Below are 14,835 nucleotides of genomic sequence, written 5' to 3'. Positions count from 1 at the left end.
CGAATCCTAGTTGACCAGTAGATCTAGCCCTTTGACTTTCGTCGGACGGGCTTTGACCGGTGGACTCTTCCACCTGGTTGCGATAGGTCAGCCCATAGTAACATCCCCGAACACGGTTTGGACCCAACCCAACACTAGATCCCCTCCGGTTCCACCGCACCCGCACCATTCCCCCTCCAAGTGACGGCGGCTCTGCCTTCCGTGGAGGGGGCCACACCATGGAGCCCCAAGACGGGCATCTACGCATGCCAGAACACTTTCACACATGCATCGGGACCCGTGCGATGTTTCGGTGGCATAGCTACACCCCGAAGGCCACCCCGAATCCTAGTTGACGAGTAGATCTAGCCCTTTGACTTTCGCCGGGCGGGCTTTGACCGGTGGACTCTTCCGCCTGGTTGCGATAGGTCAGCCCATAGCAACATCCCCGAACATGGTTTGGACCCAACCCAACACTAGATTCCCTCCGGTTCCACCGCAGCCGCACCTTACCCCCTCCAAGTGATGGCGGCTCTGCCTTCCGTGGAGGGGGCCACACCATGGAGCCCCAAGACGGGCGTCTACGCATGCCAGAACACTTTCACACATGCATCGAGACCCATGCAATGTTTCGGTAGCATAGCTACACCCCGAAGGCCACCCCGAATCCCCCCTCTAACCAGATTCCCTCCATGTCGATCGTTTCCCCCCTCCGTGACACGGCGGTAGTACGTCCGTGAGGGGGGCAATTGATATACCATCAGGGCATGTTTTTCGTTTAGATAAGGCACATTTATGTTGTGAAAAAATACAAAATAATAAATACATAAACTAAAAATAAAAAAATAAAGGTATGCCGATGGCAAGGCCGTCGGCATAGCTGCGCACACGGAGCTACGATCCCACGGATCGATGACATGGCATTGCACGCGGATTGATGACGTGGCAGATAGCATGGGCTAGGACTATGCCGACGGCTATGCCGTCGGCATATCTCTGCCACACCACAGGCCCTCACTCCCTCGGATCGATGACGTGTCGACGGCGCGGATCGGTGATGTTAGCAATTCTATGCCGACGGCCGCCGTTATCCCCCGTCGGCGTAGTTTTGACGCCGTCAAACGGTCGCCGCTAATCGGGTAGGTGGGCCCTTTCTATGCCGACGGCCTCTTCTATGCCGACGGTCCCCGTAGGCGTACCGCGAGCTGTCCCGACGGCCGTAATATGCCGACGGCCCCCGTCGGCATAGGTACACATATGCCGACGACTATTCTACGCCTACGGCCTGCCCTTGGCCGTCGGCATATGTCCATTTATGCCGACGGGCGCCGTCGGCATAGATGAGGCCGTCGGCAACTAGATAATTTCTGATAGTGACAGATGACAGGGCCAAGCGAATGCAGTTCATATACAAGCACCATGTTTGCTAATCACAACCAAAATCTTTCAAGATGCAACAACACTTGTGCCACCAGCTAGCTCACAGCAGTCCAAGGCATATTTTACATGCTGAGGCAGTGGTTAGATCAAGTGTCCCTTCTTGAGTGACATGTTTTTCCTTCTCTAATGGAGCCTGCATCACTGTCATCATCTGCTCGATCTTGGGGAACAACCTTCAAGGCGCCTACGCCTACTAATGTTCCATCCGTTCATTCTTGACATATTGTAAGAATAGTACTTATCCTCTGAAACGCTGCAAGCTCTGATCAAGCCGGATATACAAGTTCTTTATCTCATGGCGATTCATTACATGTGCCAGATTATTAGTCTCATGGACTTCCCCTTGAATCTGGCTTTCCTTTGTTCCCATCCGTGATGTACCATCTCTTCAATCTCTCCTGAGTGACCTCTACCTGAAAAATTAGAAGGAATAGAAACCATAATTGAGTATATCTCCTTCCCCCTTCTAGTTTAGCACACACTATATACTTCTGAACTTCTGCACAATAAGTTACACATATGAAGACTTTACTTAACAATGTTGGAGTAGAATAATGATCGAACAATTAACAAAGCTGACCTGTTTATCCCAGTCAGTCCTAATTGTTATGAACACAAGTACAATTGTTTGGATCAGTGTTCCGAGCAGCATGCCAACCCAAACGCCCTATAGCAGCAACAACCAAAGAGATCGAGTTAGGACCACAACTTATTAGAGCCAGGAGGCACAAGGATAATTATTTTAGTAACTGATTGACTGATACAACAGCATCTTCTAAAATAATGTTCTTACCTTCACATGATATCCAAAAACATAACCAAGGATTGCTCCAACAGGAATACCAATCAAGTAATACGTTGTGATGTTAACATAGGCAACTATACTTTGCCAACCCGCACCGATAGCAACACCTAGAGAGTGATCAAACGGGATTATTATTTCAGTGAACCAAAAGAATCTTGTATTAGTATAGAAGGCAAATATTCTGCCTTGTTTTTCTTTTCAAAAAAAGTTAACCAAACGAAATAATTGTAATGTATGTGCATTTAGAATTCAGCAAATGCTAAAGCAAACCTGATAGCACTGGTTGAACACTGTTCAACAAGATGGAGAAGGCTAGAAGAGGCGACAGGCTTGCAACTGCGGCAGCTACCTCTTCACTGGTGGTAAATATGTAGGAAAGCTTTCCGCGGAAGAAAAGGAAAAATATGAAGAACACAAGGCCTATTGAGAAAGAAGTGGCGACGACATTTATGATGGCGAACTTAGCCCTTCTTGCACTTCCAGCTCCGAGCTCATTTGCAACGCGCACTCTATAACACACAAAATCATTATCATCAAAAACCTGAAAACTTATTCAATCGCATGATACGAATAATAGGGAGTTCTAAGATCGAGAAGCTACCCTATTGCAGACAAAAAGCCAATAGAAATCATCATCTCCCAGCCGTTGATGTTAAGGCTGCAGATTCCAGAGATAGAAAATCACATTACTTAATTAGTTTCTCATGTGTGGCGACAACGAAACAATATGAAATAATGAAATGACATATGTGCACCCCAGTGACTAGTTACCGATCTACTATGATGTAATGACCAGTGTGGAAAAACCAAAGATATACAATGAAAGAGTGAACTCTGAATTATATAAAGTAGTACGTGTGTATTACCATATTGAAAGAGCGTCGAGTGCAACCTCTGCATTCCTCATGTACCCGGTTAGGAGCACCAATATGGTGTTGTACCACAATTCCAAACTGAAAATGCAAACAGGAAAAAACAAGGATTATTGCTAGACTAGATGCATCCAAAACTTTGATAAGGACTGAAACTGCATATACAGTGAAAATTCAAGTTTTTTCATACCAGAGCATCACACCAGAGGATAGCGAGAGCCTGAGGACAGGAACGAGGTCCGTGAGTGCCACGGAGGAGAAGCCGGTCCATGTGAGAGGGCAGCCACCGCAGAAGACGAAGATGAGCTGCCCAAACACAGGAATCCACATGGCGATGACCATGGAGGTCATGATCCCGTCGAGTCCAAGGTTCAGCCGAACGGTCAAGAGCCATGACAGGAAGAGATGGACGCCGAGGGAGACGAACGCGAGGTAGGTGATGATCATGTTCTTGCTCTGCGCCTGCAGGTACATCTGCAGCGTGAAGCTGAAGACGCACGCGAACATGACGGGGATGTACCAGAGCGAGATGGTCCCGGCGACGGCGCTGATGGCCGGGTCCTGGCCGATGAAGACGAGGAGGGGCTCGGTGAAGACAAAGATGGGGAGCATGAGCACGGCGCAGCCGGTCAGGATGATCCAGGAGCGCTGCAGGGAGATGCCCATCATGTGGTACTGCTTCGCCCCGTACGACTGCCCGCACAGCGTCTCCAGCGCGCTCGCCATGCCCAGCTGCATTCATTTTAAGCACATTTTATTAGGTATTAAGATCATCAGCTCCTTTTCTTTCTCCTCTCAAGAAATCTATTTCTGAAGCAGTGAAACCTCTGAAGTTCAGGATGTAAGTGGACCTGTTGCACTGGATGTGGGCATGTGCTGCACTGGATGGCCTTGTGATAACAGTAATAGTGTATGCCAAGGATCAAGGATTCAGACTTTAGGGGTCATCTTGCTATATGGAGAGTGACGAAGCTATTGGAGGTCAATAAGGAATTAAAGGGTCGAGGATTCAGAGGTCATCTGACTATATGCTGCTCAACAATGTTCATCGCAGCAAGCCCTAGTAGGGAATGGCATGCGATGAGATGTCTGAACTCTGAACTGCTCGACATCATTCAGTTACCAAGTGGCTGCAACCTGAATCTGCATCAATCCGACGCTGGCGTGAAGGAGACAGATGAGAGGGAGGGGGAGCATAGCAGGGCAGAGGTACCGTGAAGTCACTGCCGAATACATCCTCCTCCGTCCCCAGCTGCGCCTACCGTCAAAGCTGACGTCGCCGCCGCCGGAGCTGAAGAGAGTATCGGCGGGATTGGAGAGATAGGAGAGGAGGCGCCCCCGCAAGGCTCGGCTCGGTCCCCGGAAATTACCGACAGCGGCCTCTTCGAGAAACACGGCGGCGCCATGGAAGGAAGGGAGAACTGGAATGGGGAGGCGGTGCCGGTGGAGACAGCGGCGACGGCGTGGCGAACGCGGTGCCGGTAGAGGGAGGAGTGTGTGGTGGCCTCATGGGCTTTGCTGGGCTGCCCATTTGTGCCATTTCCCATTTGGTAGTAGTAGCGTGCCGAGTCACTCCAATGGGCAAGCCCAAGTACGAGAGGGTTTTCTGGTTTTGGGAAGCTTCTCCTCACTTGTTGCAAGGCTCGGCTGATTTTTATGCTCAAAAAAATAGGTTCGGCTGATTTTTGTTTCTTGCTTCATGTGTTTTCCCTTGTTGGTTTTACTAATAATTTTCCGTCGGCTTTCTATTTTTTTTATACCTATCCATTTTTTCCTTCTCCTTTTAATTTTTTCTTCCCTTCTTTCATTTTCAATTAACGGATTTTTCTAAAAAAACCAAGATTATTTTTAAAAATTCATAAAAACTTTTAAAATTATGAACATTTTAGTTCAGTATTATTCTTTAGATTTTTGAACATCTTTAAAATTTCATGAATAACTTCTAATCTTCAAAAAAAATTAGTTCATGATAAAATATTAAATTTATGAACTTAGAAAATTTCGTGGATATTTTCCTAAATTTTTGAAAAAAAAAATAGAATATGAGAAGATGTTTTCAAATTGGTGATCATATCTAAAATTCATGAGCACTTTTTTCAGATCAACAAACAATTTTTAATATGTGACACACATATAACAATTTTATCAAATCTATGTACTACATCTGGGTGGAGCTTTTTCTTTTTAATCAAGGGATTCGGTTTTCCTAGTGAACGAAGTAGCCGCTAATGGGCCAGCCCATGAGGCACACGACGGGCACGTTAGCTCGCACACCGTGCGGGATAAGAGCATCCTTTTTGAGAACGGGTGAAATCACTAATTAAAGGGCACTCCTTAAAAAAACCATGTTCATCTTCTTTGATGATGACAGGTGGTGCACAGCTTGTTGCCATTTGTCGCAACCTCACAGTTTTGAAGTGATCGCTTCCCACACGTTGGAGGATGGGTGGGTTCGAGGTTTTTTTAAGCTATTTTTTCAAACAAAATATCTCTTGAACTATGCGTCCAAATATTCCTCCAGATAGTCTGGGATTTGCAGGATAAGTTAACATGCCACGTTCTCTCAGGAAATGCCAGCCCATGATGGAAAAGGCATTTACTATCATCCAACGAGGTTGTTTTCGCTCAAAGAAAAATCCAAAGGTTGTTCCATCTTGACATTGACAATGACTTAAAAAAGTTGAAAGCACAAAGACAACACGAGGTAAGAACTATGGCTTTTCCTCTCAAGTTGACAAGAAACTGTACTTTTGTTGTGGCAAAGATGGACCACACGATACGGTTTTTTCTTGTGGTTGTTGGGATCAAGGGCCAGGATGCAGTTGGCGTATATATTTCTCTATCATGTTTGTGTCACGACCGTCCGTATGAAAACATGCAACCACTTGTACTCTCTATTTTTTGCCAATAAGAGAAAAGAGGAACAGTGCCAAACATGTTTATTTGCGTTATGATGGAACTGGCAACAGCAGACTGAGGTAGGCAGACATAATTAATCAATCAAGCAGACAGAGTACATACAATACAATACAATATAATAAGATGTTTGGCAGACGGATTGATGGAAGGAAGGAGCGACGAAAGCAGCAATTGTTACTACACCACTTACCAGTATGCCGTTGCTGAAGCGCATGAGGACGGTGGAGACGAGGGCGTAGGCGGCGAGCTGGGTGGCGCCGATGTGGCCGATGAAGGCCTGGCTGATGACGGCGATCCCGAAGGTGGAGAAGCGCGTGCAGATGGACGGCCCCGCCACCGCCCACAGCCGCCGGTTCTCCCCCACCAGCCGCCGCCCCAGCCCGCCGTCACCGGTCGCATTGTGCTCCGCCGCCCTGCAGGGCTCTAGCAGCGGGGCCTTGCTCTCCTCCTCCTCCCTCTTGTCCATGGATGAAGGCGGCAGGTCGATCGCTCCTGGTTAGCTCACTCTCTCAGTGAGACAACTTTGCGCCTAGCTTTGGAATCTAGCCCTGGAGAGGATCCGGTTAAGATGCGGATCAGTGGTGTCGCCTATTGGTGGGCAAGCAAAGCGTCCTTAATTTGTAGGAGGGGGGCGCGCGATGCGAGGACGGGTCGGCCCCTGTGGCACCTCGTGCTCCACCAGCGTTGGCGCTCGCACGTGCGGTGCGGGCGCTGGCACGTCGGCACGTGAGATTTGCCCGGTCGTCTCGCACTGCCGGTAGCTTTGTCACCGTCAGTGCGCCCGCCCGCCGGTCAGGGCAGCGCGGCAGGCAGCTGAACACGTACTATGGCCAGGATGGTTCACAACGAGGCGAGACGAGACGAGATGCATCCAGGATCTGTCCTGCGGTTGGCCCGTCAGTCCCCAACGTTTACTCTATTGGCCTGCAAAACTGTACTTCAGTCAGTGCGCCTGACGCCAAAATTATGTGCATCTACTGCGATGTGTGTTTATTTACCTTCACTATATTCTTCTTTCTCCACGGTTTGCTGCTGCTACTATTATTGTTATTACTCACATGTGATGAGAGCACGGATGTTTGGAACGTAGGGGGTTTGGGACGTGGGGCGTGCAAATCTGAAGCGTGTGTTGTTTCCTAGGCTTCTAGCATTGCATTGCCAATATGTGCACACGTTCGGGCCTAGGTCAAGTGTGTGTGTGTGTGTTGTTGTTCCCTAGTCTAATCGGTTTGACTGCGTTGGCCGACGTCCCTAGGCCAGGCCAGCCCCATCCACGTCGCATGCATGCAACTAGGCCAGCCTCATTAACGTCGGCGGGCCTGCGAGCCGTCACTTGCCGCCATCAATCTGGATGTCGTACATCGTCGGTCGGGACCGTCACGCTGATCGACGGGTACAAACAATGGGCCAAGGACAAGTGGACAAGCGCGACTGACCAGCCATACAATAGGCAGACAAGAGGATGGATCGCCTCTCTCCACGTATGCCCCCGTCTACCTAGCTATCTATTCTATCTATTACTAATAAAAGCACAATATGAGTTAAAATAAGAAAATATATGCTAGAAAATCGCACACAAATCATAAAACATCTGTCCATTAATCCGGTAGACTCTCATTAAACCAAGAAGCACAGCCGTTAGATCTTGGACCCCGATATCGCCCGAACAACAAATTTAACTGCATCGGACGAATCGTTCACTGGGGAGAAGGAGGGGTATCCGGAATGTCATCAATTTGAAAAAATTGGATCCATACTAGTTATGAAACTAAAAAGAGCCAGAATTTAAAAAAAAACAGAAGAAAACTTGGCAAAAAAAGGTTTCAACATATAGATGCCCATGTTTTATATAATAAAATAGAAGATAAAAAGAATTGAAAAGAACAATTGTGCGAGTCTAATAGAATTTTTTTTTCCATGGGATGGTCAAGAAAAAAATGGCATGCTATGCTGAAAAAAATCTAACATGCTCAATTCAACAACATTTTAACATGCTTTTGGAAAAGAGACAAAAACAATACAAAAACGTAATTTAAGATGGTGTATGAGATGAAAGTTTCCTTGATGTCTACAAAACAAAGTTGCCATGGTCCAAAGCAATTAGTTTGGCATGGTAAAATTAATAAAGTTTGCCATATTTCAAAAATATAAAATTTGCCATGGACAGAAGTATGAATTTGCCATGATCCAAATAATGAGTTTGCCCATGGCTTGGAAAAAATGCTTTGGGTAAAAAGTAAATTTGCCATGCTCAAAAATAAAATTCTACCATGATCTGAAGTATGAATTTGCCATTGTCCATTTTTTAAAACCTTTTCAAGGTTATTTTTTTTATTTTGTCATGGTCTAACCTACAAATTTGCCATATAGTCTAGAAAATAACTTTGTCACGCTTCGAAAAATGAATCTGCAAGGGCGCAACCAAGACATTTGTCCATGGCCTATAAAAGAAAATATTTGCCATGGTTAAATAGTAAACCTTGCTATGGTGAAAACCAAAATTATAATGGTCTATTTTTTTTAAAGAATGGCATGGTCCAAACAATAAATTTGCCATGGTTCCTCAAGTAAATTTGACATGGTTTGAAAAGTCAAATTTGCCATGGATGTAAAGTAACTTTGCCATGGTCCATTAAGTTAGATTTAGTATTTTTCAAAAATATGGAATTTTTATTGGATTTTCCATGGACACAAATGGCAACAAGTGTTGTAATTGTTCTCTGAAAACTTGTCAATTTTTTGAAAAATGTAAATTTTCCATGGTCCATAAGATGAATTTGCCATGGTCGATGAAAAAATAAATTTTCCATTGTAAAAAAAAGGTGTCATGATCCATAAATTGAATTTGCCATCTTTTTGTAAAGTGAATTTGCCATGGTCTTTTAAAACCATGGCAAATACGTACCCTCTGTACATCATGGAAAAATGTGGATTTAGAAGGAAAGTACGTGTATCTAGACAACTATGCATATCATGGCAAATGTACCGCTTCTTTTTGAATTTGACTCGACATCAAGAGCTCGGGAAGCTAGAGCCTATCTCAGGAGGTCTTCGTGGCTAACAACTATGATGGGGATGTGAAGTTGGTGTAACGGTGGAGGCACCGGTGGCTTCTATTGCTAGGGGAGTCTGCCTGCAAATATCTGTAGTGCAAGAAACAAGAGATAAATATTTAAGCCCCGCTTCGGTACAACCCCCTCACTAAACGTATAAAGGGTAGTATGGACCTTTCAGAAATCGTACCCACTTTCATATGTACAACGTATACGCCGTACGATTTGTACAATTCCTGTCGCACACCCCTCCTCCTGAGCTCAACCAATTTGTTTTTTTGCTTTTAAACTTAAAATTATAGATGTCTAATGTGAGATTCGAACTAGAGTACTCACAGACTATATGTAAGTGCACAAACCATCTGGGATAGCTTATCTGGCATGCCTAATAACCTTGTTCTCTTCTTGTTGTGTGAGATAGATAGCTCTAAGAAACAAACACAACATGTTTACTCTTTTGTTTTTCTTTCCTTTTTTTGCACGGTTTTCGCTCAGATTTTATTTTTCCTTTTCTTTTCAAAAAATATTTTTTTTGTATTTTTTAAAAATTATACAGAAATTTCAAAAAATGTTCATATCCTTGAAATCTACTCAGAATATCAAAACATCAACATTTTCTAAGAAGATTAACAAAATTTTGAACACATTTAAAAAAACATTAACAAATTTTGAATTTCAAAAAAAGAAAAATACAACCAAAAATAGGAACTAGTATGTCTTTGAATTTCCTGGAACATATTTTTGTATTTGTGCAGATTTTTTTAAACAGAAACATTTTTGAAATTCTGACAAATTTTGAATGTGTGAACATTATTTGAAACTACCTAAATTATTTGAATCGATCAACAAATTTTGAAAAAGGGAACATTTTATTAATCTGTGCACAAATTTTGAAAACAGGGACATTTTAGAAAAACTTACCAAAATTTGGAAAAGCAAACATTTTTGGATGTGTGAACAATTTTTTGACAACGTAAACATCTTTCCAGATTTAAGATTTTTTTTATTTGTTAACATTTTTAAATTTTTTAAACATTGACTAGTAAATATGAACAAAAATTGAAACATAAACAAGATTGGGAAATTTTGCTCATTTTCTGGATTCTGTAACACTGATTAATAAATGTAAAAAATAGGAAATTTTGAACCTTTTTTGAAAAAATGGAAAAATATTTTGAAAATGAGCAAAATTTGGAAAACATGAAATATTTTGATATTCTGAGCAAAATTTGAATTCCAAATTTGTTTAGTTTATGAGAAATAGAAACAATAAACACAAAAAAGAAAAGTCAAATAAAATAAAAAAGGAAAAAAAGTAAACAAGTGAGTAGATCAAAAGAAAAAGAAAATTGTTGTTCACGACCTCCTAGAAGGTTCCCGAAACCGGAAAAAATTGGCAAGGAAGCCAAGGTTCCCAAAACTGGGAACAATTTTTTGCATCTATTTTGTTGAAGTTTTCCAGAAAATTTGTAAAAAATATTCAAACCCATGAATATTTTTAAAAAATTGATGAAAATTTTCAAATATGGTAGCTCTTGCGCCGACCCAACATGTGGGCGACGGGAGCGATGTCATCGCCTAGTTGGTTCAAGGCCTAAGCGTTTTATTTCCTTTTCTACTTTTCCATTTTTTATTAATTTATTTTCCCCCTTTTGAATACCAAAATATAAGTTTTAAGTTACTATTTTAAAATATTTTTCAGTAAAATGTTTATGAAGCTATTTTAAAATAAAGTGTTTTCTATTTTCTATTTTATCCCTTTGTATTTATTAGTTATGTTAAAATTCAAAATAAGAGTTTGAAGTACCTGTTCAAATTATGATTTTAAATATGTTTTCCCGTCAAACCTGGCATGGATGCCTACCAGTCGCATGCCCACCTGCTACCAAAAGTTGGGATCATTTCAAGATTGTTCGAAAAGCATCATGTTCAATGTAGGGGGTCCGGGTATGCCAGAAGGCTCCGTTTGAGAGCACGTTGTTTATCGAAACCCATCAAATGACCCCAATTTTTCATTTACTTGTATGACCAATTCAAGGCACCATGACAAGTTGTTTTGGTTTTCTACGAATGTTGCATCTTCTATAGTTTTCTTCGTCAAAAAGGGCGATAAATGGCCAGACGTGTCGCAACTTACATACGGTGTCGAAAATCATTCAAACCCGCATGAATGCCTAATGCGGTCATGCCCACATGCTTGCAAAAGTTGGGCTCATTTCAATGATGTCCACAGAAACACCATGTTCAACGGAGGGTGTTTGGGTAAGACCAAAAGGGTCCGTTTGAGAGCACATTGTTTTTGACATCCTTGAAATGGACCTAATTTTTTCCATGGTCTATTATGACCAATTCAAGGCAACATGCCAAGTTATTTTGGTTTTCGACAAATTCTGCATTTTCTGAAGTTTTCTCAGTAAAAAAAGTCGTTGAATAGCCAGACGTGTCATAACTTGCATATGGTGTCGGAAATCGTTCAAACCTAGCATGGTTGGATAACATGAGCATGCCCACCTGCTTGCAAAAGTTGGGGGTCATTTAAAGAATGTCCAAGACTAGACCATATTCAAAGGAGGCTGTTGTTTCTCGACATCCTTAAATTGACCCTAATTTTTTATGGCCTTGTATGACCAATTCATGGTACGATGCTAAGTTATTTTGGTTTTTTGACAAAATTTTTATTTTCTAGAGTTTCACGGTAAAAAAGGCCGATAAATTGTCGGACGTGTCGCAACTTGCATACGATATCAGAAGTCGTTCAAACCTGACCTGCTTGCAAAAGCTAGGATCATTTTAAGGATGTCCAAACATAGATCATTTTCAAAGGATGGTGTTCAGGTAGGCTAGAAGGTTCCGTCTAAGAGCATGTTGTTCCCTGACATCCTTGAAATGGCCCCCATTTTTTGCACGGCTTTGTATGACCAATTCAAGGCACGATGTCAAATTGTTTTGGTTTCGATAAATTTTGTATTTCATGGAGTTTTCTCAGTCAAAAAGGCCAATAAATGGACAAACGAGTCACAACTTGTATATGGTGTCAAAAAATGCTCAAACCAGGCATGGATGACCACCATGAGCATGCCCACCTGCTTGAAAATTTTGGTATCATTTTAAGAATGTAAAAACTAGATCATGTTAAATGAAGGGGGTTCGGGAAGGCTCCGTCGAAGAACACGTTGTGTCTCCACATCCTTCAAGTGGACAATTTATTTTTGCAATAGCTTATGACCAATTCAAAGCACGATGCGAAGTTGTTTGAGTTTTTGACAATTCTTGCATCTCCCGGAGATTTCTTGATGAAAAATGACTGATAAATGACCGGGCGGTGACGCAACTTGCATGCGATGTCGGAATTCATTAAAACATGACATGTATTCCTACCATGGGCATGCTCACCTACTGGAAAAAAATTGGGGTCATTTCAGGCATGTCCAAACATAGAACATGCTCAATGCAGGGTGTTCGGGTAGGCTAGAAGGATCCGTTGTTTTTTCGGCATCGATCAAATGTCCCCAATTTTTTTACATGAGCTTATATGACCAACTAGGAGACCTCTTAGGCCTTGTCCCAACTAGGCGACCGCATCATTCCCGTCGGATGCATGTTGGGCCGGCCCAAGCGTTCACATATTTTAAAAAAGTTCATCACTTTTGAAAAGAAAATGTTCACAAATTTGAAGGAAAAGTTGAAGAGAGCTTGTGGATTTGAAAAAAAAAATCATAGATTTGAAAAAAGATCACGGTTTTGAAAATAAAGTTCACGAATTTCAAAAAATGTTGACGAATTTGAAAAGTTCATAGGTTTTAGACAAAACATGATTTAAAAATAGTTTGTAAATTTTAAAGAAAAAAGAAATAGAAAAAAGAGAAAAATAAAAAACAGAAGAAAAGTGAACAAATAAAAAAAACAAGCTACGAAGAGGCTACGTCTACGAAGAGGCTACGTAAACCAGGGAACGTATCTGGTGCATCGGGGCAATTGGTGCTATTGGCTCGTTAGTGTTATTACAATAATCCTACACCTACGAAGAGGCTACGTAAACCAGGGAACGTATCTGGTGCATCGGGGCAATTGGTGCTATTGGTGCACCAGACCAAGTTGTGCATTAAAAATTGTTCGACAATATTTGGGAAAAATTTAGTGTACTGACCCAACATCAATGTGTGTTGTCATAAAAATTCAAAACATTGCTCGAGATACAAAAATGACAAATTTGACATCAATGTGCTAATGGGCCAAAACTGAAACCCAACTTGTGTTATGCACTATTCAGTGTCAAATTTGTCATCTTTTTTATTTCAAGCAATGTTTGGAGTTTTGATTTGAATTTTTGTGACAATATACATTGTTGTTGTTCCAATGCACTGAAAAATTCTGGACTTTTTCAAACATTTTTTAACAAGAAACGGGAGACCAGTGCACCGATAGCACCAATTGCCCCGGTGCACCAGATACATCCACACATAAACCTTCCTTCCTTAATTCTCTGCCCCCCAACACCCATTTGTAGTGGTGGTGGGCTCCGCCTCCCCTTAACACCAATCAACTGCCTAATCATATAACATTACGTTAACTTTTTTCGTAAGTGTAGCATTACTCGTGTTATTATACTACCTCCGCCCGAGTTTGTTCGACCCGCTGAGAGAGGCGCAGGTACCATGGGAAAAGAAATATACTAACAACGTATGATTTAACGCTAACGGCGTGTGATTCGGGGATGACGTGAATAGATTAAAAGGTCAACACCGACAGTAACCCGCGGGTGTATATTTGGGATCATATGTCATGCCGCTATCGGCTACAAAGCACTCTATTGCTTTTTTGCCATGCGGTCCATCATACAACGAGCTCGAGTAGGCTAGAGCACCTCAGCTATTTTTGTCTTTGCCACGGCTCTGTTGGTGCTGTCTATTAGCTTATCCGTATTGCCACTCTGAGAAGCCTTGCATAATGGTGAGAGTCTAAGCAATCTTACACATTCTTCTACAAATACAGTGGCGTGCGTGTCCATTCCTTAGTTCGTGAAAGCTACACGCCTTGGGCTAAGTTCACTCGTAGTCACAATTCAGTAAAAAGTAGAGGACCCAGACTGACAGGTGTGACGATGCAGGAGCATCGCACAGAAAGAAGACTTAAATGTCAGTTGTACTACCATAGATATGCTCGCCAGCAGGCCATGTTGTCCCTAAAGATTCGCGGCGCGGTGTTAAGTTTTGCTCCATCTGAGATGTGAGTCAAACCAACACTTATCGTGGCTCATATATGTGGAAGAATAGAAAATTAAATTATCGGGACCCGAGCTGAGTTTCTCTTGATTCTAATAACAGCATTAAAAGAGGAAGTTGACTCAACACTAGATCACATACAGACAGAAGCCTATGTGACCATTATACCAAATTCCCAGTTGCTGCTTACTTTAGTATGCTCCAATGTCAACTTAAGTCGCCAATAAGTTGTCCTCTACCAGAGCGATCCTCGTACTAAGACTGAAAAGGGTGACAAAATAAAGTTCAGTCCGCCATTACGGCATCTGCGTGATATCTCCTACATGACGACATAAGTTGAAAATCTCGTACACGTTAAATCTGAGCACTCTTAAATTTCTTGAATAGTTGCTGCGCCATCAGCAGTACGATGAGCACCGTTGCCTATCACTCGTTTTAACCAAATGGACGATGCAGTCTCTCATTCCAGTTTGAGTGAAGGATAGTGAGAAAAGAGAGTAAGATGGTTGGGCGCATGATCTGCCTCAATAGGGGTTATAATTATC

The 14,835-nt window shown here is 42.5% G+C and overlaps 1 protein-coding gene across 1 annotated transcript; it reads right to left on the bottom strand.

Moving 5' to 3' along the window:
• Nucleotides 1–1,360: 1,360 nt before the first annotated feature.
• LOC125510341 (protein DETOXIFICATION 21-like) lies at nucleotides 1,361–6,753 on the bottom strand. The gene is made up of 8 exons (XM_048675494.1): nucleotides 6,206–6,753; nucleotides 3,287–3,828; nucleotides 3,091–3,177; nucleotides 2,826–2,882; nucleotides 2,495–2,733; nucleotides 2,213–2,331; nucleotides 2,000–2,086; nucleotides 1,361–1,832 (listed from the first exon to the last, which is right to left on the bottom strand). Exons 1-8 carry the CDS (start codon nucleotides 6,479–6,481, stop codon nucleotides 1,749–1,751), a joined length of 1,491 nt encoding a protein of 496 aa, XP_048531451.1. The 5' UTR covers nucleotides 6,482–6,753; the 3' UTR covers nucleotides 1,361–1,748.
• Nucleotides 6,754–14,835: the final 8,082 nt, after the last annotated feature.

Source organism: Triticum urartu, chromosome 5 (assembly GCF_003073215.2).
Source record: "Triticum urartu cultivar G1812 chromosome 5, Tu2.1, whole genome shotgun sequence".
Classification (NCBI taxonomy): Eukaryota; Viridiplantae; Streptophyta; class Magnoliopsida; order Poales; family Poaceae; genus Triticum; species Triticum urartu.
Note: the sequence above shows the minus strand (reverse complement) of the source record. Positions and strands in the feature narration are given on the sequence as shown.

What these genes read in the sequence shown, in the direction of transcription:
- LOC125510341 (XM_048675494.1), bottom strand. Translation starts at nt 6,481, where the DNA reads ATGGACAAGAGGGAGGAGGAGGAGAGCAAGGCCCCGCTGCTAGAGCCC. An exon ending in TCCTCTGGTGTGATGCTCTG is followed by an intron (nt 3,178 to 3,286) that starts GTATGAAAAAAC and finishes TTGCATTTTCAG; the next exon opens with TTTGGAATTGTGGTACAACA. An exon ending in CTCGACGCTCTTTCAATATG is followed by an intron (nt 2,883 to 3,090) that starts GTAATACACACG and finishes TGGAATCTGCAG; the next exon opens with CCTTAACATCAACGGCTGGG.